Source organism: Bombina bombina, chromosome 12 (genome assembly GCF_027579735.1).
Source record: "Bombina bombina isolate aBomBom1 chromosome 12, aBomBom1.pri, whole genome shotgun sequence".
NCBI classification, from domain to species: Eukaryota; Metazoa; Chordata; class Amphibia; order Anura; family Bombinatoridae; genus Bombina; species Bombina bombina.
The window spans coordinates 144,164,089-144,189,062 of NC_069510.1; the positions used below are offsets into that span (position 1 = coordinate 144,164,089).

General features: G+C 39.4%; 1 protein-coding gene across 2 annotated transcripts in view; it reads left to right on the forward strand.

Annotated features, from left to right (window-relative positions):
• Window positions 1–19,856, forward strand: part of PDCL (phosducin like) — a 48,490-nt gene extending 28,634 nt beyond the window's left edge. For both annotated transcript variants that reach the window (XM_053696078.1, XM_053696079.1), the window contains exons 3-4: window positions 4,159–4,340; window positions 14,375–19,856. In XM_053696078.1, the coding sequence (XP_053552053.1) occupies window positions 4,159–4,340; window positions 14,375–14,923 (731 nt within the window). In that variant the 3' untranslated portion in view covers window positions 14,924–19,856. The remainder of the gene's footprint in view (window positions 1–4,158; window positions 4,341–14,374) is intronic.
• Window positions 19,857–24,974: the final 5,118 nt, after the last annotated feature.

Genomic DNA, 24,974 nt, shown 5'->3' on the forward strand with positions numbered 1-24,974 from the left:
TGGGAGTTGTCTTTTTGTTTTTCTTTCTCCTTGTCGCACACAAAGATATTGGGCTTTTGGATTTCAGGATATGGGCAAACATAACCCCACAGACGAATGAGAAATATATCACACACAAAACAGAGGCGTTACTATAATAACGATGTCACTTCCGGTTTGACACAATCTTACTATGGTAACAATGTCACTTCCGGTTTGATACAATCTCCCTATGTTTAGAGTGGACATTAGAAAGCGTCACTAGGACACGCCTTAATACATTGGCGCCAAAGATAATTGAGTAACACTTCTCATTTAATATATCAAGGCTACCAGTACACACCATATTTAGTTGTTTTTTTTTATTGAGGTTTAACAAAAGGCATACAAGTAAGAAATCATAGTAAGTTTCAGATACATTCCAATATCAAATGTTTGTATGAAATCCAAGAACCAAACACTTTGAAACAATGCAATCATATAATGGTAAAATAGTTTTGCCTAATTAAGTGTAATCCTTCCTAAGTACTCAGGAGGCCACTTTTGGACCTCACGCAACTATAGAATGAAACTTGGAGTGAAGGTTATCCTGAGATAAAAGGAGGCCACTTTTAGGCCTCAAAACAAACCTCTTTAGTTTTTTATTTGCGTAATACAATTCAAAATAAGAGTAAAAATGTATATAACAGGTTTATATTAAAGTGAAGGTAAAGTTTAGGTAATCCGAATATATCTATGCATTCTTTTTACATTGGCTAAGGTAATCGCTAACTTTGTTCAATAAATTTTTTTTAAAAAATTTTATTCCCAATTTTTCCTACTGTTCCGTCGATAACTCCTCCCAAACCCTAATTCCGGATTTAAAGTGCCGTGACGTATAGAGTGGTCCCACCCGCTCTATACGTAATCTCAGAAGCGTTTTCACGGTGAGCACTGCAAATGCGCATGCGCGATTCTGAGCTTCCCCTCACTAATGTGCATTCGATAGAGGTTGAAACCAGTCTCATATGCGCATGCGTTAATCGCGGGGAAAACATAATATTGATTATTCATAATATTCATTACTATGTTATGCGAGAGAGAGCAGCTGTTTGTTTATACTCTGCAACCTGATTTTAAATGCAAATCTTTTACCAATAAAACAAAGTATCCGTAGTTAAAGTGAATGTAAATTTTGATGCTAAAGTCCCAGGTTTTTAAAAATTCGATTAAAAACAGGGGCACTTTAATTCATCAAAATTTACATTTCACTTGTGTTGTGAAAATACTTACCTTTTAAACTTGACAGCCGCTCCCAGCTTCCTACCGGTCGTCGCAAGCCATTTCTGATGTCAGAAATGATGGATAGGTCATCCTCCAATCACTGCTTCCCCCTGGGGGAATCGGTGTCTGATTCAACGCCGTGATTGGAGGAAGCCTGATTCCTCATTTTAGACCCAGGAAGAGGCTTTGCGACGGGTCAGCTGTCAAGATTAAAAGGTAAGTATTTTCACAACAGGAGTGAAATGTAAATTTTTATGAATTAAAGTGCCCCTGTTTTTAATCGAATTTTTAAAACCCGGGCACTTTAGCATCAAAATTTACAATCACTTTAAGTGATCCTCTTGTGCAGATTCAATGCTGCTGTAAACAAAAGAAGTACGCATGCGCGAAATGAGAACGCGCGTGTAGACAGAGCAAAAAATAGAATATAGCACATGCACAGCGCATCGAGTAGGCGGATGACGTAGGGTCACTGCCGCCTAACGGCCAGAATTTCAACTGGCTAATTGAAAAACGTCACTTAAAAACAAAACAAAAATTTAAAAAACGTGTCGAATTTTGAAATCGGAAAAATGTAAAGTGGTTCTCTGCGACTCGCCCCAGCTTCTTGTCGTTATCGCTGCTGAAAGCCTAAAGCAGACCACTAGGGAACCACCTTTATGATCTGATCTATTAAAAATATAAGTAGGGCATAATAACATAGGTGTGAATGAAGAGGTAGCCCTAAAAGCTACAACTGTGTGGGTAAATGGTACAGAAATACTAACTTAGGACATTATTTAGAACGAAGAGTGTCATGCATATATAGGTGGGTGGTGGAAAACATTAAGCAGGTCGCAAGGGGTCACTAAATTTGAGACAGTTAATGTATCGTAGATATTTATGCTCTAAAAGGTTCATTATAAGAACTCAAAGTGGTCTTGCGTGAAATACTGGCATAAATATTGCTATAACAAGGGAACCATAACCGCATTCTCGCAATAAAATCTTACTTAAAATACTAGGTAGACCAGTCACTAAACACAGAATTATTAGGTAAGGGTTGACTTGTCCTTTAAGCCCGGTGCTACTCTTCAGCAGCCGCGGTCATGTTCACACATACAAAAAGAGAAGGAACGTCGGTGTCCCAGCTCGGACGCAGCAAGAGTGTGCAGAAACTGTGTTAAATCGCCATTATTTCTTGCTGTAGTAGTCACAAGGAGCAGTCTGATGCGGCCCGCCAGGATCCCAGCCCGAGTGTAGCAAAACTACATGGAAACGAGTAGCTGGTAAATAAGGTGTTCGTGGGATTTGCGCTACTCTTAGCTGTATGGATCCTTTGATCTGGGCATACTTTGTAGGTAACTGCTGCGGGACAAAAGTTAACCGGCTTGTACCAACCTCCTTTTCAGCTGAGGGGTACACGGTTTGTGTCTGCGAGGATATAGCGTCATGTCCAAATCTTCCAGGTAGGATCGCATCTAGATCCCATTCCAGGATGTTCCAAGTCTGTGGAAGAGCTAAGCTCTATGATTTCCACCTCCCAGACTGGGGATAGAGCAGCGGAGATCCCTAGGCCGTTCTCTGATTGTTCTGTCGATTCTGCAGCCCCTGGTTTCACATCTCCCATAGAGGTACCGGAGGTGGGTAGTGTGTGCTGGGGCCCCAAAGCGTCACCATCCTCGCCCTCCATATTGATGGGCTCAGTTTGAGGTAATTGTTGAACTTTTGCAATTAAATGAGTTGCACAGTGCGTCTGCTAGAGCAGTATGGTGTCCATCAAGCAGGTCGCGCAACTCCTCCAGAAAATTAAAGGGTATCTCCATGATAGGTGTGTAGTAGTAAGCTTTTGGCAGGCAGATGATGCACAGTATTTTTTGCAGTGTCTTGCGTGATATCACTGCTTGATAACAACAGGTGCACGAAGGCACACTGCCGGGGGGTAAGTTGGAAGGCCGCAGCCATTGAAAAGCTCCGGTAGGCGAAATCTAACCCTGATCTTAGAAAGAGCGGTATCAATCAAAAAGAGCTTGCTCCACTGCAAAAGTTATGATATAGAAGAGTATATGATGGCGTAGATTAATTATATGGTCTGAGGCAGCAGATAACTTTGCAGCCTATCATGGCCGCCGCCCAGAAGTTCCCGCACCATATTTAGTTTTGATAAAGGCCTATTATAACGCTGAAACATGTTGACCGTATATGGTAAGCCTATTTCTGAATATTTCAATTGTTCTTAGCAGTATTGCACTATTGTTTTCTTTGTATTTTTACTTTTAGGTTTCAGTAGCACACATTACCTAGAAGGAGAACTTTATACTAGACCTACCTTAGTTAGGATCTACCAAGCACACCGCTACATTAGGATTATTTTTTGCTTCTTTTCACTGCAATTTGTTGGTACATTTTCAACGTTTTTCTCACTCCATTTTTTCACCATTGAAGGATTTTTACTTCACCTATTTCTTCATTGAGGATTCACATCCCCCATTACACGAGGATAGACTTTAAAGTCACACTTATTTTATTTAGGCATAACATCCTGACTCTATTTGCATACATTGTGATTTGCGCGAGGTCATATGTAGGCCTCATGAATCCGTTATCAAGCTAATTTGATTTTGTATGTTTAAGATTTTAACACTTGTGTAACTACTTTTCTAGACTTGTTTAAATATATTTTAATTTGGGAAGAGTCTTTGCATACAAATATACCTATATTTCACTGTGAGGATTTATATTATTTTAGATTTCTAGTGTTGCATACCTTGACCTTCTCTTAGGCTCTCCTTTGTATTATTCTTTTTATGTTTTTTTTAAATGATGCTTAGCCTCTTTTTATGAAAGCATACTGAGGTATGCTCAGGAGCGTGCATGTGTTTAGTACAGTTTTTAGAATAACAAAAGTAAATGTAAGGGTTTTCTTTTTTTCTCAAGGTCCAAAAGGCGTTCTCAATGACTGGCGACGCTACAAACAGTTAGAGACTGAACAAAATGAGGAACAGCGCAGAGAAATGGAACAGCTCATCAAAAATCTGTCAATGACGTGTAAATCTCATCTCGATGAGGAGAGAGACAAACAGAAACAGAAAGAACTCGAGGAGACACTGAATGGAAAGGTAATAATGCCGACGGTTAGTTTATAAATGTTCTATGCTCACTGGGAATTTTAAAGGGACACTGTACTGTAAAATTGGTTTGATTTTGCTTATTAAAGCCACAGTCCTTAAAAAGGGCTGAGTTTGCAAGTAGAGAAAACTTGCATCATTATCTTTCATATGCAGGTATATGCAAAAAGGCCACAATTTATAGAGAGGAGTGTACATTGTCTCTTTGTTTTCCATATGACTAGTTATACCGCCCACATTGCATTGTATATAGAGCTAAGATAAAGAAGCCTTTGTGCATAGTGAGAGATATAAGTAATGGCTATAAGAAAGCTATGTAAACCAGAAGGTTTAAAACAAATCACGCTACCAGTGGGGGGCAGAGATGTACTAAAATGTTAGTTTTCAATTATCTCTAAATATTGGTTGGTCTTCGAGTACACAGTGAAAGATAAGATTAAGGAGACTATATAGAGATATGATAATAAGGTCTGCTCTACCTGCAAGTTCAACCATTTTGATTGGGTTGTGGTTTTAATTAACAGAACCAGCTATTTTATATACAAAAATAAACCTAAGTGAAGATTTTCCCATTTCATTCTCCGAGGCATGCAGAAACAGCATTTGTATTGCTCCTGTAGATCAGACTCACTCTTACAGGCACGGAAGGGGTTACAATTGTGCGTACATTTGAAAGTTTGGGGTATAATGTCCCTTTAAATCAGGCATAGTATTGAAAGAGTGGGTATTTCCTATATCACACATGCATTGGATTCCTTTGTGCTTCTATTATCATCCATTGAGCCAATATCAACAGACCCAGCAAATTCAAAATTTACCTTTATTTTGTTTAAATATCATGACGTGAGAACTGTACAAAATGTATTCATTTTTTTTTATACAGTGCTTGGAGAGCTGTGCCGATTGTTATAACCGCGTTCTCCACAGAAAACATGTCAACTGGGCGGCCTTAAGTAGCCATCGGGGACAGTATTATAATAATTTCTGTTATCCATAAGTGCTTTTTAAGCTACCCAAAGTACACATTAATTGCATCATTTAACATAAATTGATTTAATGAAATTTTGTGCAACAGACATTTGGGGAGGGGGGGGGGATGATTTAGTGAAGTTAATATTTGCTTAAATTATAGCCGAGTAGTTACTAAAATCAGGCGGGAGGTGTTCCCACTAAATGGGTCCTGGGGAGAACACTATACAGAGAGACATAAATAGATTTTATTGATTATTTAATCTTTGTGCCTGAAAAGTTAACAGTAAATTCCTACCATCTTATGCTGTTCAGATATTTTCAGGTCTTCATCATCGTCTCTACCAACAGTTCTTTTATTTGTAAAACAAAGTCTTACTGATTTAACTGTAATATCTGCAATATTTCTATAAACCTATGGTGGTTAATTAAAGGGACAGACGCAATACATCATTTTCATCACTTATTGTTACATACCAGAGATGCATCCTGCAACCGGTCCCACATCTATACGTTTGTAAGAAGTACATGAAACATTTAAATATTCGTCATTTTGTTAGGAGCCGAAAATGGCTGCCAAGCTCCGACCACCTGTTGCATGTCTGACTTGCTATGTTAAGTTTCTCCAATCACGATTGACTCTTAAAGGGACACTGAAGGCACAAAAAAAACTAATTGCCGCTGAAAAGACAATCATATATTAAATATTTTTATAATGCCCTATCTGTTTCAATTACTTGCCGTTTAGAAGATAGTTGGCTCCAAAGTTTTAAACCTTTCCAAACCCACTCCGTTTTTCATTATTCTCATTGTCCAATCCGGGCTGACAACACTGGTTGGAAGATGGCCACCTTAGTAATCCTTTAAATAAGATTTCCTACTCACACACGCTGATTTGCGCATGCAGAATTTAAAATTAGCTAAAAGAAAAATATTAAACATGCTAACAAACTATGATTATTTAAACGTTTCATGTACTTCTAACAAGTTTCTAGATGTGGAACCCATTGCAATATGCTGGTCTGGTATGTAACAATAAGTAATAAAGAAAATGTATTGGGTCTAAAGTTTCTAGATGTGGAACCCATTGCAATATGCTGGTCTGGTATGTAACAATAAGTAATAAAGAAAATGTATTGGGTCTAGACTGTCCCTTTTAAAGGGATAGGAAAGTTGAAATTAAACTTGCATGATTCATATAGAGCAGGTCATTTTTAAGACACTTTTAAATTTACTTCTATTGTCAAATGTGCTTTGTTCTCTCTGTATCCCTTGTTGAAAAAGAATATCCACATATCCTACACTAGTAGGAGCTAGCTGCTGATTGGTGCCTGCACACATTTGTCTCTTGTGATTGATTGGCTGACTAGATGTGTTCAGCTAGCAGCCAATAGTGCAATTCTGCTCCTTCAGCAAAGGATGATAAGAGAATGAAGCAAATTTGATAATAGAAGTGATTTGGAAAGTTGTTTAAATTGTATGTTCTATTTTAAACACTCTGGTTACTTAAAGGAACAGGAAACCCCAAACATTGTTTTCATGATATGGATAGAAGAGTTTTCTATGACAAAAGGGAGCTGAAATCAAGGTGTTTGTACTAACCCCCCGCCCTTTTCATCCAGCTCCCTAACTCTGCCTGAGCTAACGGGTTTCCTTGGCTTGGTGATGGCATGGTAACATAATTGGCATCCCCAGATCTACCCAACAATGTCAATTTCCTTGTCCACCTCATTACTGTGGAAAGGGGTGGAGCCAAAATGTGCTTCAAAAGAGCCTTAAAGTGAAGGTAAACTTTGATGAATGAAAGCCAGTTATTTAAAAATACTATTAAAAACGGTTTACAAAGCAGCCGTTTTGATTAAAAACTTTCCTTTTTTTTCTTTTCACAGCCAGAGCAGCTTTCCTCTCCTGGAAATCCTCTATTCACACGTCGGCAATGACTACCCTGGGGGGAAAGCCGTGATTGGAGGAAGCTGGATTAGTCATTGCTGACGTGTGAATAGAGGATCTCTAGGTGGGGGAAACTGCTCTGGCTGTGAAAAGAAAAAAAAGGAAAGTTTTTAATCAAAACGGCTGCTTTGTTTACCTTCACTTTAAGAAATTGTGTTGATGGCAACTGTGTGTCGTCCTCTGCACTTAAGAGGTTCCGATTACATGTTCTGTCTTAATTATAATTTTTCTTTCCATAAGGCAGGGAGAGTCCACAACTTCATTCCTTACTGTTGGAAATACAACACCTGGCCACCAGGAGGAGACACCCCTCAGCCAAAGGCTTAAATATCCCTCCCACTTCCCCTATCCTTCCAGTCATTCTTTGCCTTTCGTCACTAGAGGAAGTGGCAGAGAAGTGTCAGAAGATTCGGATAGTCCTGTAATGGGTATGTTCCCTTCAAGAGAGGACTGGAGTTTTAAGTACTCGTATAAACCTCTCAGTGAGAGTATTAATGAAAGTTAGTCTGGAGATGCAGGGAAAGGTTTTCTTCAAAAGCATCCAGACTGTTGGCTAACAACTCCTGAGCAATCAGTGTTGACAAATTTCTCTACTTGCTTTTAATCACTCAGGTCCTTGTGAGAGCATTGCTACCAGGGCCGGATTGGCCTACCAGGATACCAGGAGATTTCCCGGTGGGCTGCAGCAGCTAGGGCTGGAAAGCTACAATTTAAAGGGGTGATTAATGGTTGCAATTGGGTTGTAGCTTTGCTATATAACATCAATCTGACATTTTTATTTAATACAAAGTAATATAATTTAATTCTGAAAAAATATTGGGGAAGGAGTGTCCCAGTAATCCCCTTTGAGAAAAATGGGGCATATGCATTCTACCGACTCAACGGAATATAGAGCTGGTCTTCATATTTTTCCAGGGCTGCTTTTTATTCCCAGTCCGGCACTGATTGCTACAAGGCTGTCACACTTGAGAGGCTGTATCTGTTCCACAGCATGGATCCTAGAGGGTAAGTCCACTTTATTGTTATAGCAGGGACTCCTGTATAGGGTCAGTGTGACTCCTCTATACCTCAATATGATCAAGGGTTAATATTTTTATGTTCTGCGATAGGTTTGGGTTCAACAGACAGGTTTCACTTTTGTTTTTGAGTGTTGCACAGCTCATATTAGCTTAACAATCTTTTGCATAGCAGGGGAAGTCCTGTCTTGCGCACCACGTGACCGGGTGCGGCCTCTTTCACTTCCTTGCGATCCTACTGCAGACAGCACTCCTGAGGAGAGCATTTCATTTATCTGGATCTAGAAGGTGTTGAGTGTCCCAGCCATTGGGATTGTAAAGGTGTCTGTTTATATTAAAAATGCTTGTTTTTTTATAACTTATTTTTGTAATTCTATGGAATTACATACCAAAGCTATGGAGGACTCTGATACTACATTAGAGGGTTCTATAGTGAATAATAATACCTGTTTATATTGTGAGGAGGCTGTGGTTTCCCCGCCTGCTCAATTTTGTTCCAATTGCCTAAGCACTGTTTTAAAGCCTAAGAAGGGAGCCAAGTCTGCCAATATCCATAGCGCAATTAGTCCCTCTGAGCCATCAACCTCTCAGGATTCTATGACCCAAGAGATTTCTGCCCTGTCTACTCAAACCGCTTCACATGCAGTTCCCTGCGGCACAGCTAAATCTCCATCTGGCGGGGGCATTTTTCCTGCAGACTTTACCACGCAGCTACAATCAGCGGTGTCTGCTGCCCTGAGTGCCCTACCTATCTCTGGGACGCAAGAGAAAGGTTAAACATAGTTCTCCTGACTTAGAGTAATCTAAATTCCTATCGGATCTAGCCTGTATGTCTCAGCTATCCGAGGATGAGATAACCTCTGTAGCGTCAGAGGGTGAACTTCTTGAGTCTGTGACGTCTGTTACTAAGTCTCCTCCGGCCGAGGAACCCTCCTTTAGATTCAAAATGAATGAGTCCATGAGCTAGTGACGTATGAGATATACAATTCTACCAGCAGGGGCAAAGTTTCCCAAACCTCAAAATGCCTATAAATACACCTCCCACCACACCCACAATTCAGTTTTACAAACGTTGCCTCCTATGGAGGTGGTGAAGTAAGTTTGCGCTTGATTTCTATGATTTCTTCTATGATAAGCGCTTCTAAGCATTCTGAAGCACAATTCCTCTCAGACCAGTGTTTGTCAGAGGGATGTGAAGAAAGTATCACCTATTGATTTTTTTTTTTTTTAATGTTTTTTCTCACGGAAAATCTGTTCAATGGTTCTCTGTTATTGGTCGTAGGGATTCATCTCCTACCCCCCTTTTCAGATCGACAATATACTCTTTTTTTTTTTGCCCCAAGATAAAAAGTCTAAGGGTAAAATCTAAAGCTTCTTATCGTTTTCGTTCCTTTCGTCAGAATAGAGAACAGAAAACCAATCCTTCCCCTAAGGACTCTGGCTCCAATTGGAAGCCATCTTCGAGTTGGAATAAATCCAAGTCTTATAAACCAAAGCCAGCCCCCAAGACTGCATGAAGGTGCGACCCTCAATCCAGTTCTACCGGTGGGGGGCAGATTGAAATTTTTTTTCAAGACGTTTGGGCAGGTTACGTTCAGAATCATTGGATTCAGAATATTGTCTCTCAGTGGTATCGGATAGGTTTCAGAATAAGACCTCCTGTGAGATTTATTTCTCTCTCACGTTCCAACAAATCCTGTGAAAGCTCAGGCCTTTCTGAAGTGTGTTTCAGATCTGGAGCTTTCAGGGGTAATTGTACCAGTTCCACTTCTGGAACAGGGTCTGGGTTTTTATTCAAATCTATTCATTATCAAGAAGAAGGAAAATTCATTCAGACCAGTTCTGGATCTGAAGTTTTTGAATCAATTTGTAAGGGTCCCAACTTTCAAGGTGGCGACTATAAGGACTATTCTGCCTTTTGTTCAGCAAGGTCATTACATGTCCTCAATAGACTTACAGGATGCATATCTTCACATTCCGATTCATCCAGACCACTATCGGTTTCTGAGATTCTCTTTTCTAGACAAGCATTAACAATTAGTTGCTCTTCTAGTTGGCCTAGCGACAGCTCCAAAAATCTTTTTGAAGGTTCTTGGTGCCCTTCTATCTGTAATCAGAGAGCAGGGTATTGCAATATTTCCTTATTTGGACGATATCTTGGTACTGGCTCAATCTTTTCATTTAGCAGATTCTCACACGAATCAACATAGACCTGGTTGGAGGATCAATTTACCAAATAGTTTCTTGATTCCTCAGACAAGGGTCACCTTTTTAGGTTTCCAGATAGATTCAGTGTCCATGACTCTGGCTTTAACAGATAAGAGACATTCAAAGTTGGTTTCAACCCGTCTAAACCTTTACTATGTGCATGGAAGTTTTAGGTCTCGTGACGTGATCCCCTTTGCTCGTTTTCATATGAGACCTCTGCAGCTTTGCATGCTAAATCAATGGTGCAGGGATTATACTCGGATATCACAATTGATATTCTTAAATCCCAACACTCAACTCTCTGACTTGGTGGTTAGACCATCATCGGATTATTCAAGGGGCCTCTTTTGTTCGTCCTTCCTGGACTGTGATTTCAACAGATGCGAGTCTCACAGGTTGGGGAGCTGTTTAGGGGTCTCTGACAGCACAAGGAGTTTGGTAACCTCGCCTCTTGAGGATTCCAATCAATATTTTAGAACTCTGTGCTATTTTCAGGGCTCTTCAGGCTTGGCCTCTACTAAAGAGAGAATCATTAATTTTGTTTTCAGACAGACAATATCACAACTGTGGCATATGTCAATCATTGGGGTGGGACTCGCAGTCCTTTAGAGATAAAATAAGTTTTTCTTGGGCGGAATCTAACTCCTGTCTAAATTCTGTGATACATATCCCAGGTGTAGACAATTGGGAAGCGGATTATCTTAGCCGTCAGCCTTTACATCCAGGGGAGTGGTCTCTCCATCCAAATGTTTTTTATCAGATTGTATAGATGTGGGGTCTTCCCGAAATAGATCTGATGGCTTCCCATCTAAACAAGAAGCTTCCCAGGTACCTTTCCAGGTCCAGGGATCCTCAGGCAGAGATGGTGGATGCGTTAGCAGTTCCTTGGTTTACCAACCTGCTTACATTTTTCCGCCTCTAGTTCTTCTTCCAAGGGTGATCTCCAAGATCATAATGGAACAATTGCATGTGTTTCTGATAGCACCAGCATGGCCTCACAGGTTTTGGTATGCAGATCTTGTCCGGATGTCCAGTTGCCAACCTTGGCCACTTCCTTTAAGGCCAGAACTTCTGTCTCAAGGGACGTTTTTCCATCAGGATCTCAAATCGCTAAATTTGAAGGTATGGAAATTGAACGCTTAGTGCTTAGTCATAGAGGTTTCTCTGACTCAGTGATCAATACTATGCTACAGGCTCATAAGTCTGTTTCAAGGAAGATTTATTATCGGGTTTAGAAAACCTATATTTCATGGTGTTTTTCTCATAAATTCTCTTGGCATTCTTTTAGAATTCATAGAACTTTACAGTTTCTTCAGGATAGTTTGGATAAAGGTTTGTCTGCAAGTAATTTGAAGGGACAAGTCTCTGCTCTTTCTGTTTTATTTCATAGAACGATTGCTAAACTTCCTATATTCACTGTTTTGTTCAGGCTTTGGTTCGTAACAAGCCTGTCATTAAATCAATATCTCCTCCTTGGAGTCTTAATTTAGTTTTGAAGGCTTTGCAGGCTCCTCCTTTTGATCCTATGCATTCTTTGGATATTAAACTACTTTCTTCAAAAGTGTTGTTCCTTTTGACTATCTCTTCTGCTAGAAGAGTTTCTGAATTGTCTGCTCACTCTTGCAAGTCTCCTTTTCTGATTTTCCATCAGGATAAAGCTGTTTTGCAGACTTTGTTTAAATTTATTCCTAAGGTTGTCATTTCTAACAACATTAGTAGGGAAATTGTTGTTCCTTCTTTGTGTCCTAATCCTAAGAATGCTCTTGAAAGATCTTTACATTCTTTAGATGTTGTAAGAACTTTGAAATACTATATTGAAGCAACTAAGGATTTCAGAAAGACTTCTAGTCTATATTTGTTGTTTTTCTGGTTCCAGGAAAGGTCAGAAAGCCTCTGCCATTACTTTGACATCTTGGTTAAAGCTTTTGATTCACAAGGCTTATTTGGAGGCGGGACAGTCTCTGCCTCAGAGAATTACAGCTCATTCTACTAGATCAGTCAACACTTTCTTGGGCTTTTAGGAATGAAGCTTCAGTTTGTAGACTACATCAACCATCAGGGAGGAACGAGAAGTTCCTTGGCGATGAGAGAGGTTTCTCAGATCCTGGAATGGGCAGAGACCCTTAACTGTATGCTGTCAGCGATCCACATTCCGGGTGTGGAAAACTGGGAAGCAGACTTCCTCAGCAGGCAATCTTTTCACCCTGTGGAATGGTCTCTCCACCCAAGGTATTTGTAAAGATATGCTCCAGATGGGGGATGCCGGAGATTGGCCTCCCGTCTAAATGCCAAACTACCCAGGTATGGGTTCAGATCGAGGGATCCTTAAGCAGAACTAATAGATGCTCTAGCGGTTCCCTGGAGGTTCAGACTCATATCTATCTCCTCCATTAATAGGGGAGAATTACAAAGCGCCAACTAAAACAGACCTCTAGCTCTGATGGATTGGCACCTAGTTGCCAATAGGGGGTTAAAAATTCAAAGTGAAATTGTATCAAAGCGCCAAACCAAGTAGGCTGGGTCAAGGATCAGCACAGCAAATAACAATGATAACAGTAACATGAGAAGAAAGTGAATAAAAGTAAAATTTAATACATAAATACAATCCTGATATAAATGTTGTAAACAATTTTTACAATATGGTTTAAAAACGTGGTTACACTCAATTATGAACAGTTATATTACATGGATCCATGTAGCACATACAATAATGTTAAAAATATAAAACCATGTACCTGAAAGAGCTTACAGGTGACGCAATACAAGATGCTGTGCTGATCCTTGACCCAGCCTACTTTGTTTGGCGCTTTGATACAATTTCACTTTGAATTTCTATGTCCTCCATTACCTCTGTGGTGGTGGCTCGAATTAAGCAGGAGCGAGCACTAGTGATTCTAATTGCTCCATCCTGGCCGCGAAGGACTTGGTTCGCGGATCTGGTGGGGATGTCCTAATCTCCTCCATGGAGGCTACCCTGTCGCAGGGACCTGCTACTACAGGGTCCCTTCCAACATCAAAATCTAGATTCTGAGGCTGTCTGCATGGAGATTGAACCCTTAGTCTTAGCCAAGAGAGGTTTTTCTGAGTGTGTTATTCACACTTTGATTCAAGCTTGTAAGCTGCTTACTCGACGCATCTACCATAAAGTATATATTAAGGTTGCCAGAATTTTATCCTTTCTCCAGGATGGATTGGAGAAGGGTCTATCTGCTAGTTCCCTGAAGGGACAGATATCTGCCCTGTCGGTGTTGCTGCACAAGAGATTAGCTGAGCTTCCGGATGTGCAGTCCTTTAAGGCCCTGACTAGGATCAGGCCTGTGTTTAGAAGGGTGTCTCTGCCTTGGAGTCTCAATCTTGTTCTTCGTGTGTTGCAGCAGGCTCCGTTTGCGCCAATGCAAACTGTTGACATTAAACTGTTATCCTGGAAGGTTCTGTTTCTGTTGGCTATTGCCTCTGCTCGCAGGGATTTCTGCCTTGTAGTGTGATTCCCCTTATCGTGTTTTTCACGCCGATAAGGCTGTTTTACGTACTAAGTTAGGTTTCGTTCCTTAGGTGGTGTCCGATCTGAACATTAATCAAGAGATTGTTGTTCCTTCCTTGTGTCCCAGTTCTTCCTCTGTGAAGGAACGTTTGCTTCACAATCTAGATGTGGTTCGTGCCTATTTCCCAACAGTAAGGAATGAAGTTGTGGACTCTCCTTGCCCGGAAAGAAAGGAATTTATCTGATTAGCATACATTTTGGGGGGTTTTACATCACTGTCCATATGAATTACCTTCTACCTGAACAGATTAGATAATTGAATTACTTATGCCTGTGGAACAGCAGCATTAGAGAGAATAAATGTGATCCTAAGTTGCAGTAATAATCTCTGGCTTTTTCAGATGACCATGCAGGAATACAACATGCTGAACAACGAGGAGGACGAGGAATTTTTACAACAATACAGGAAGCAGCGAATCGAGGAGATGAGGCGGCAGCTGTGCCACGCACAAATATTCAAGAAGGTGTTTGACATTTCCAGCGCAGAGGAGTTTTTGGACACCGTAGATAAAGAGCACAAGAACACTGTGGTTATCATACTTATTTACGAGGACGAAGTGCCTGGCTCAGATGCAGCAAATGGCAGCATTCTGTGTCTCGCATTAGAGTATCCCGGAGTCAAGTTCTGTCGAGTGAAATGTTCCCTTTTAGGAACCAGCATAAAGTTCACTAAGAATGCTTTGCCCGCGTTACTGGTATATAAGGGCGGAGAGCTCATTGGAAACTTTGTGAGGATAATCGACCAGCTTGGAGAGGATTTCTTTGCTGTAGACCTGGAATCCTTTTTGCACGAGTGTAGCTTATTACCAGAAAAAGATCTTGTTCGTCCTAATATGTGCAACCCGTCCCTTCAATGTTACAGTGATGACAGTGACTTGGAAATAGACTAAGGCTAATGGTTAAACAAGCTGAAAACGTGTGCTAGACTAGACACTAGGTTTATTTATTCTTTTTTATACGTAGGAACTTTTTACCCTGAAGTTTTCTTTTATAAATCTAAAACTTCATATGCTATGATGATCTGAAGTGTACAAAGGGCAGCGCCCTTTTCCAGTCCAGCAGTTGCAGTTTGGTTTACTCCTGATTTGCTGGACAAAATGAAACGCTTCTTTCTAATAACAGTGAGAGTCCACAAATTCATTCATTTACCTATGGCTGTCTCATGAACCGATTCTCCTGGGCAGATGTTTCTTATGTCCTTCCTAGGAAATAACAGGTATGAGCCTGACGGGCTGGGGAGCTATTTGGGGTTCTCTGAGGGCTCAGGTGATCTGGTGCTCAGAAGACTCCCTATCAACATTCTGGAGCTGAGGGCCATCTCCAATGCGCTACAAGCATGGTCTTGGGTACATTCTATCCGTTTATTCGAGACAGCCATAGGTAAATAAATTAATTTGTGGACTCTCACTGACAAAGAAAATGTATCAAGTAAGCATAAATTATGTTTTTTTCAGTTACTCGAGGCTGGGGCTATATGCTGGCTCTGGTGCATCAACAAACTTAAGGTCTTGTGTATTAGACCATTTTGTCTGTTTGCATAGCCTTTAATAGCTTGTAGTTGGTTTTGAATCAAACAATCTACAGTATCATTTACTGAGCTAACTTTGTTTATTCAGAAACACTTAAAGGGACATTTAAAGATTTTGTTTTTTCTTTATATGCACAATGAAATGGACACTAAAGTTATTTCTTATTAGTGACTTAGAAATTATTCATTGCATTGCAACAAATCTTATAAAGAATTACATTTTTTAAAAGCATTTAGAATTGTCATTTTGTGTATTGTTTTGCTGTCACATGACACACCCTAGAATACTGATAATTGTACTTTGGTTACTGTGGCCAATTAGGGACAGGTATAAATGATACCCTGCACATATTAGCCTGGGGTCTGGACGACACTACAATTTGAGTCAAATTACAGGAAACTCAGAAAATAAATAATGAAATTGCATTTTTTTTATTTATGCATTATTTCATATTTTATGGGGGATGACATTGTAGGCGGACAAGGTATCAAGTAGAATCTGTCCATCTGAAATTGCTACTTGCAATTTAGTTTTCCCTCTTAGGCCAGTTTTGTTAATGTGAACTACCAGCAGTGGAACAGTTAATAAGGGAACCACACCTTGCAGTCTGCATTGTGTAGTGTTTTTTTATTGCTCTAATTAGCGTATTCACTGCTGTGCGTCTCACAAAACTGGCTTTAGAGAGAACACTCCTTGCAATGCGTTGCAAAATTTAAAGGGACATGAACCCCCAATATTTTCTATCATGCTTTAGATATAGCATACCATTTTAAGCATTTTTTTAATTTATTGCTATTATCAACTTAGCTTCATTCTTTTCGTATCCTTTTAAAAAAAGCATATCTAGGTATGCACAGGAGCAATGCGCTACCTGGAGCTGTCTGCTGATTGGACGCTGCACATATATGCCTGTAGTCATTGGCTCACCTGATGTGTTCAGCTAGCCCCCAGTAGTGCATTGCTGCTCCATTAACAAAGGATACCAAAAGAATGAAGCAAATTTGATTAAAGCACTAAATTGAAAATACGCTTAAAATGGCGTGCTATATTTAAATTATGAAAGAAAATGTTTGGATTTTATGTCCCTTTAACATTGCACAAGAGCTTTCTTCTACAATGCTGCCCCTGATCTTGGGCACCAATATTGTGAGAGCAGGGCATGTCAATCACTCTGAACAAGCAAGTATCAGGTGATTTGTCTTGCTACCTCTGAGGTGGCTGAGAGAGTTTCAGCTTCTTAAATTTGTAGTTGTAGGTTTTGCTCGTGTGAGTGCACTGCAAAGCAGCAAATGCGTCTTAATAAATCTGCTTAATGGGACACTCAAGTGAAAATTAAACTTTCATGATTTAGAGCAGTAATTTAAACAACTTTCCAATTTACTTCCATTTACAAAATGTGCTCAGTCCTTTTATATTTACACTTGAGTCACCAACTCGTGCATTTGTGATTGGCTGATGGCTAGCACATGGTACATATATGCATTTGTGATTGGCTGATGGCTAGCACATGGTACATATATGCATTTGTGATTGGCTGATGGCTAGCACATGGTACATATATGCATTTGTGATTGGCTGATGGCTAGCACATGGTACATATATGCATTTGTGATTGGCTGATGGCTAGCACATGGTACATATATGCATTTGTGATTGGTTCATGGCTAGCACATGGTACATATATGCATTTGTGATTGGTTCATGGCTGTCGCATGATACTGGAAGGGTAGAAATAAACTTTAAAATGTGTCAGAAACAAATCTACTACTTATATGAAGCTCAGACTAAGTGCTATTGCATTTGTTTATTATGCAATTCTACTGCATATACTGGTCTATAAAAAGCTGTCCCAGAATATACCCCTTAAACATTGTGTATCGCATGTCCTGCTGTGTGCAGTTTGGAAGGATATAACTGAGCTCCTGTAAACTTAAAGCAATCGCTATGTAGCAGCGGGAGATTCCTACAAGTGTGTTGTTTTCTGTCTCTAAATAAATGTGATGGGAATTTAAAAGGACTTTCCGGTCTAAATGTAAATGCACATAGAGGAATTACATCTCTGAATAGAAACTTATTTACAATATTTATGTATTAGCAAAATGCTTCTAGTAAACGTTATCACTGTTTTAGTGTTAGCATGTTTCTCTGCACGTACATGGGCAGCATAGCTAGATATTCTCAGTGCACCAGCATTTTATCTACTGCAGCTACTCAGAGTGCCAGTGGGGCTTGTAATCATGTCCGCAATTAACACATTGAGTCATTACCAGATGGTGAAAGTGCTGTTAAATGCTGGTGCACGGGGCATACTTAAAGGGACACTGAACCCAAATGTTTTCTTTCATGATTCAGATAGAGCATGAAATTGTAAGCAACTTTCTAATTTACTCCTATTATCAATTTTTCTTCGTTCTCTTGCTATCTTTATTTTAAAAGCAGGAATGTAAATCTTAGCAGCCATTTTAGGTTCAGCAACATGGATAGCGCTTGCTTGTTGGAGGCTGACATTTACCCACCAATAAGCAAGCATAACCCAGGTTCTCAACCAAAAATAGCCTGCATTTTAAATAAAGATAGCAAGAGAACGAAGAAAAATTGATAATAGGAGTAAATTAGAAAGTTGCTTAAAATTGCTGCTGTATCTGAATCATGAAAGAGAGAAAAATTGGGTTTAGTGTCCCTTTTAAATACACCTTTGAAACGGCTATAGCTTTTATTAGAAGCATTTTTGCTAACACGTGTATGGTACAAAACTGCTTCTATTTAAAACTGAAATGCTTCCATGTGCATTCCAATTTTGTCTGGAATGTCCCTTTTAATGCTGAGATATGTTCCTTTTATGGTGTATAAGGAGATATTTCATTATGTATTTTGTCTCCTTTACTGTCGTTTTAAGATTTAGTTTTACAAGTCTGAGCATAGAGAGTGCATTTGTCAGGCTTCATAAGCCCAACCCTGCTACATATAAGTCCTGGCCTCAGCAGAGGTGATCAGATAAAGAGCAATGGAACATTTGCTAACATAATGTCTGTGGCTAGCTGTCTACTACAGTAACAAGTCCAGGTTGGCTCCTCCAAATAAGTCAGTTGCTGGGGGTAGTTTTGCTATTGAAAAACAATTGCAGCAAACAAGTTGATATTCTCAGTTTTCTTTGTTGAAAAATAAACCTAGGTAGGTAGCTTGTATGTGTCTTTAGCAGTATGTGCCATAGTGTATGACATTGATATAAACATTGTTGTAAACACTGTTGTCCGATGTCTAAAGACAAGTGCAAAAGCAGCTTTGGGGCTCCAACGCTAGTGATTGTAAAGTTCAATGAGTAAGTGCCGGTATCTAAAAATACTCTTAAACAGGGGCACTTTCATTCATTAAACTTTACATTGAAGCTTCTTTTTTAAAATACTTAACCTTTCTTTATGGAAAACAGATCAGCGATCCTCCGCCCACATCTCCTGCTGTAGTTACCAGATCGATGACGAATCTGGCTTCCTCCAATCGTTGCGTGCCCCCTTTGGCATCCAGCTCATAAAGGTAAGTATTTTAAAAATGAAGCTTCAATGTAAAGTTTAATAAATGAAAGTGCCCCTGTTTGTAAGAGTATTTTTAGATACCTGGCAGGTCCGGCAGACGTTCCCAGTAGTCTGTTCTGTGTTTTCCCAGATAAGGATACAGCCCTTGATTGGGGGGATACTTACATATACTTCTCCAGATTGTATCACTGACAATTATTCTTCTCTAAATTGAACAAAGTACTGCGTCCTTGGCTCCTAGATGTTTACTGAACATCTTTTAATAAATCATTCACAACATGCCTATGGGTTGTCTCACTCAGCTGAAGCCTCCCGGAAATGTTAGGAGCAATGCGTCAAGGGAAAAAGTGTGTTTTAGCTCCTCTCCTCTCTCCTTCAAAGGGGCAGTGCCAGGGTTTCCATGCACCCTAGTGTCCATGATGATCGGCCCTGATTTAGGGGTTAAACATAGCAAAAATAGGTTGTTGCTTTTTTTAAAATAAAATAAAAAATCACTGATGAATGTGGAATATTTGCCAGTCCCTACTACTAACCGAAGTGGCATATGTATCCCGCTCTATCCAGGTAAAGTAGGGCTGTGTCCGTTGTTTGGCTATAAAAATGGTTTGATAAGTGACATTTAGTGTTTGGTAAAATACAGATGATTTGATGTTCTCATTAATTACAACCTATTATGTTTTCAGGGAGCAGCATAATATATGTAACTTTGTACTATAAATTATTTAAAATCTTTAGTTTGATCAAAAATAAACACAATAAACCTATTTTACTTTGTCATGTGTGTTTCTTTAACCAGCTAAGATGAGAGTGAGATACAAAAAGAGAAACTGGGTTAAAACTAGATCAATTCCAATGACAAAAACATTCCTGGAATTTGAGATCTGCGGCACTAGAGATATAAATGTATTATATTATATTTTTGTACATAGTAACCTTTTCTGTGCTTTCATCAGGTTTTGTGTAAATGCTGTAATTTGGTTCCATATTACATCCTTTCTGCTTTGCAATCACCTGCTTTAGATAGCTTGTTAATGAATCTGCTAGAGGACGTACCCTAAACAGTAGGCACGGGCATTCGGCACCTCGTTGGCTTTGGCTATTTTCTGTGCCAGATTTATGCACTGATGTGTGGTGATCTTTTACAAGCATCAGTCCGGTCCACAAGCGTCCACCTACTCCCACATTCAGCAGCTAAACAAACTACTAAATGCCCTTTCCTACTAAGCAGGTTGTTTTCTTTAGACGGAGAGCTGTGTCTCGCTCTCTACACTTGTTTGAGAGAGAAGAAAAAGTGCACGCTCCTGAGCTTACCTTACTAATTTTAAACAAAGGATAATAGGAAAATGAAGATTTTTATTTTTTTTTAATCTCCAAAACATAACTCAATTTATATTTGAATAAGGAGGTATTTATTATATATGTAGATTTATTTCCTGAATGCAGAAATAGTGCAGTTTTCTAGTTTGTTTGTTTTGCAGGCTATTTTCATGTCAGTAAATATTGCAAGTAGAAAGTTATGTTTGTTTGTTTCTTACTTATATCTACAATGTTAAAGTGACAGTGAACTGTATTTTTTATTCTCATCTTTATAAGGACACTGAACCCAAATTTTTTCTTTTCGTGATTCAGATAGAGCACCAATTTTAAGCAACTTTCTAATTTACTCCTATTATCAAATTTTCTTCATTCTCTTGCTATCTTTATTTGAAAAAGAAGGCATCTAAGCTAAGGAGCCAGACAATTTTTATTTCAGACCCTGGGCAGCACTTGTTTATTGGTGGGTGAATTTATCCACCAATCGGCAAGAACAACCCAGGTTGTTCACCAAAAATGGGCCGACATCTAAATTTACATTCTTGCTTTTTAAATAAAGATAACAAGAGAATGAAGAAAATGTAAAAAAAAAGAGTAAATTATAAAGTTGCTTAAAATTGCTGCTCTATCTGAATCACAAAAGAAAAAAATTGGGTTCAGTGTCCCTTTAATGTGTACTCAATTATCTATTTTATATGCTGAAGTGTTTTAAATTGGTTATAAATAAATCCTTTTAACTTTTTTTTTTTGTCATTTGAAATAGCTGCTTTTGCCTGGTGTATCCCCACCTATACTGAACATTTTAATACTTAAAGGGACAGTCTTCTTGAAAATTGTTATTGTTTAAAAAGGTAATCACTTTATTGCCCATTCCCCAGTTTTGCATAACAAACACTTATGTTTATACACTTTTTAACTGTATCTAAGCACCTGCGGAATGACCATTATATATGTGGGGGTTAGATTTTTACAATCTCGCATTTAAGCCAATTAGTGCTGGTTCTTGTGAACCCATTATTCTCCATGGAGTGGACACAATGTTATGTATATGACACACATGAACTAGCACTGTCTGGCTGTTGTGCAAAACTGTAAAAAGCTTAAAAAAAAACAAAAAAACAGGGAGATAAGGGTGTCCTGCAGGGGCTTAGAAACAGGCAATCTTAGAGTGTATAAAGTATACAACAGAAGTGAGTACACCTCTGTGCATTAACAATTCAATGTCATGTGATTCAAAATTATATCCCCTTTCAGTAATTGTAATACGTCTAAGTTTTGTTCTTATGTAAAATTAAAAACTTCCAGTTTAGATTTACTATAATAGAAAGACCGGCCCCACAGTAAGACCTCAATGCAACAAAAGTCAGTACATCTTTCATTACTGAGATTCAAATCTTTTACTTTTCAATACGTCCTACGCCCACCTTTATTTTTGATGATAGTCTCAATCTTCTTTGGCATGGAGGATATCAGTGTTACAGACATTTCTGCCATTCAACAACAATTTTATTCAGCTGCTCTTTGCTGGAGAGGTTGTGTTGCTCCTCCTTTCCCTTTAAAATACTCAACGGTTTTCTATTGAATTTATGTCAGGTGACAAGCTTGACCAGGTCATAGTTTTCACTTTTTTTGTTCTTTAGAAACTATTTTGTGATTTGGATCTTTATCATGCTGGAATATTCCTCTTCTGGGAGTCATTTTGTCAACCTTGGTATGCTTGGTAATTTACCCCATAGGCTAGAAGAAACCACAAAGGTGCTATAAGAGCATCCACAAATTGTTAGAATCCCAGAACCTCGCAAAGTACCTGGGAAATTTGTTGTTCAACTAAAAGGCCATCAGATCTATCTCTGGGATACCCCAAAGACTCCCAATCTGATTGAAGATATCCAGATGAAGAGACCATTCATCTGGATGCAGGGACTGACGACTAAGCAAACCTGCTTCCCAATTACTCACCCCTGTAATATGAACTTCAGAGCTGTCTGGCTGAAAACACAGATGAGACTCCCTTTCCAACAGGCCTTGAAGATAACAAAGTTTCAAAACATTTATTGGTAACCGTGTCTCCTGAGGCAACCAAACTCCCTGTGTTCTCTGAGACCCCCGGACTGCACCCCAGCCCGAAACACCTGCATCTGTCATAATAGAACCCAAATAGGATAAACAAAAGGAGCCCCCTGAATAATGGACTGATGATCCAGCCACCAAGACAGGGACTGTCGTGTCTTGGAAACAAACAAATCATATAAGAAAGCTGAGTATGATCCCTGCTTCATTGCAGAAGCATACAAAGCTGAAAAGGCATCATGAAAATTAGCAAAGGAATAGCATCCATGTGGCAAACGTTAGGCCTAGAATTACTACCATACACATCTACTGAAGGACACTGAACAGACATGAACAGGCAGAAAACTGTTTCATCCTTCTTTGTACGGTAAAAGAAAGTCTCAAAGACAGTGGGTCTCTTTGAACACCCATAACTCCTGGAGAGAAATCTGTAGAACTTCCCCTGTGTGAAACAAACAGTAGGAAGGTAGATACCTTTAGCAAAAACAGCATTAAAATACATAATCATATTTCTCTTGTAAGGTGTATCCAGTCCACGGATCATCCATTACTTGTGGGATATTCTCCTTCCCAACAGGAAGTTGCAAGAGGATCACCCACAGCAGAGCTGCTATATAGCTCCTCCCCTAACTGCCATACCCAGTCATTCTCTTGCAACTCTCAACAAGCATGGAGGTAGTAAGAGGAAAGTGGTGAAATGTAGCTGTTATCTTGCTTCAATCAAAAGTTTGTTATTTTTAAATGGTACCGGAGTTATACTATTTTGTCCCAGGCAGAAAAATAGAAGAATCTGCCTGTGATTTATATGATCTTAGCAGGTTGTAACTAAGATCCATTGCTGTTCTCACACATGACTGAAGAGAGAGGTAACTTCAGCGGGGGAATGGCGTGCAGGTTATCCTGCTATGAGGTATGTGCAGTTAAAATTATTTTCTAGAAGATGTGAATGCTAGAAAAATGCTGCTGATACCAAATTTATGTAAGGTAAGCCTGAATACAGTGATTTAATAGCGACTGGTATCATGCTTACTTTCTGAGGTAATACTCTTTTATATTTACAATATAAAACGTTTGCTGGCATGTTTAAACGTTTTTATATATACTTTGGTTATAAAACTTTATTGGGGCCTAGTTTTTTCCACATGGCTGGCTTAAATTTGCCTAGAAACAGTTTCCTGAGGCTTTCCACTGTGTTACTATGAGTGGGAGGGGCCTAATTTAGCGCTTTTTTTGCGCAGTAAAAATTACAGACTGAGACATCCAGCTTCCTCCAGGAGTCCCATGAATGCTATAGGACATCTCTAAAGGGCTCAGAGGCTTTCCAAAATCGTTTGTTGGGGAAGGTAGGCCCACAGCAAGGCTGTGGCAGTTGGTGTGACTGTTAAAAAACGTCTATCGTTTTTTTTTATCTGTTTTTTGAACTAAGGGGTTAATCATCCATTTGCAAGTGGGTGCAATGCTCTGTTAGCTTATTATACACACTGTAAAAATTTCGTTTGATTTACTGCCTTTTTTCACTGTTTTTCAAATTCTGACAAAATTTGTTTCTCTTAAAGGCACAGTACCGTTTTTATTTTTTGCTTGTTAACTTGATTTAAAGTGTTTTCCAAGCTTGCTGGTCTCATTGCTAGTCTGTACAAACATGTCTGACATAGAGGAAACTCCTTGTTCATTATGTTTGAAAGCCATGGTGGAACCCCCTCTTAGAATGTGTACCAAATGTACTGATTTCACTTTAAGCAATAAAGATCATATTCTGTCTTTAAAAAATTTATCACCAGAGGAATCTGACGAGGGGGAAGTTATGCCGACTAACTCTCCCCACGTGCTCAAGGGACTCACGCTCAAATGGCGCCAAGTACATCTAGGGCGCCCATGGCGTTTACTTTACAAGACATGGCGGCAGTCATGGATAATACACTGTCAGCGGTATTAGCCAGACTACCTGAATTTAGAGGAAAGCGAGATAGCTCTGGAGTTAGACAAAATACAGAGCATACTGACGCTTTAAAAGCTATGTCTGATACTGCCTCAAAATATGCAGAAGCTGAAGAAGGAGAGCTTCTTTCTGTGGGTAATATTTCTGACTCGGGGAAGATGATGCAACCTGATTCTGATATTTCTACATTTAAATTTAAGCTTGAACACCTCCGTGTGTTACTCAGGGAGGTTTTAGCTGCTCTGAATGACTGTGATACAATTGCAGTGCCAGAGAAATTGTGTAGACTGGATAAATACTATGCAGTGCCGGTGTGCACTGATGTTTTTCCAATACCTAAAAGGTTTACAGAAATTATTACTAAGGAATGGGATAGACCAGGTGTGCCGTTCTCTCCCCCTCCTATTTTTAGAAAAATGTTTCCTATAGACGCCACCATACGGGACTTATGGCAGACAGTTCCTAAGGTGGAGGGAGCAGTTTCTACTCTAGCAAAGCGTACTACTATCCCTGTCGAGGACAGTTGTGCTTTCTTAGATCCAATGGATAAAAACTTAGA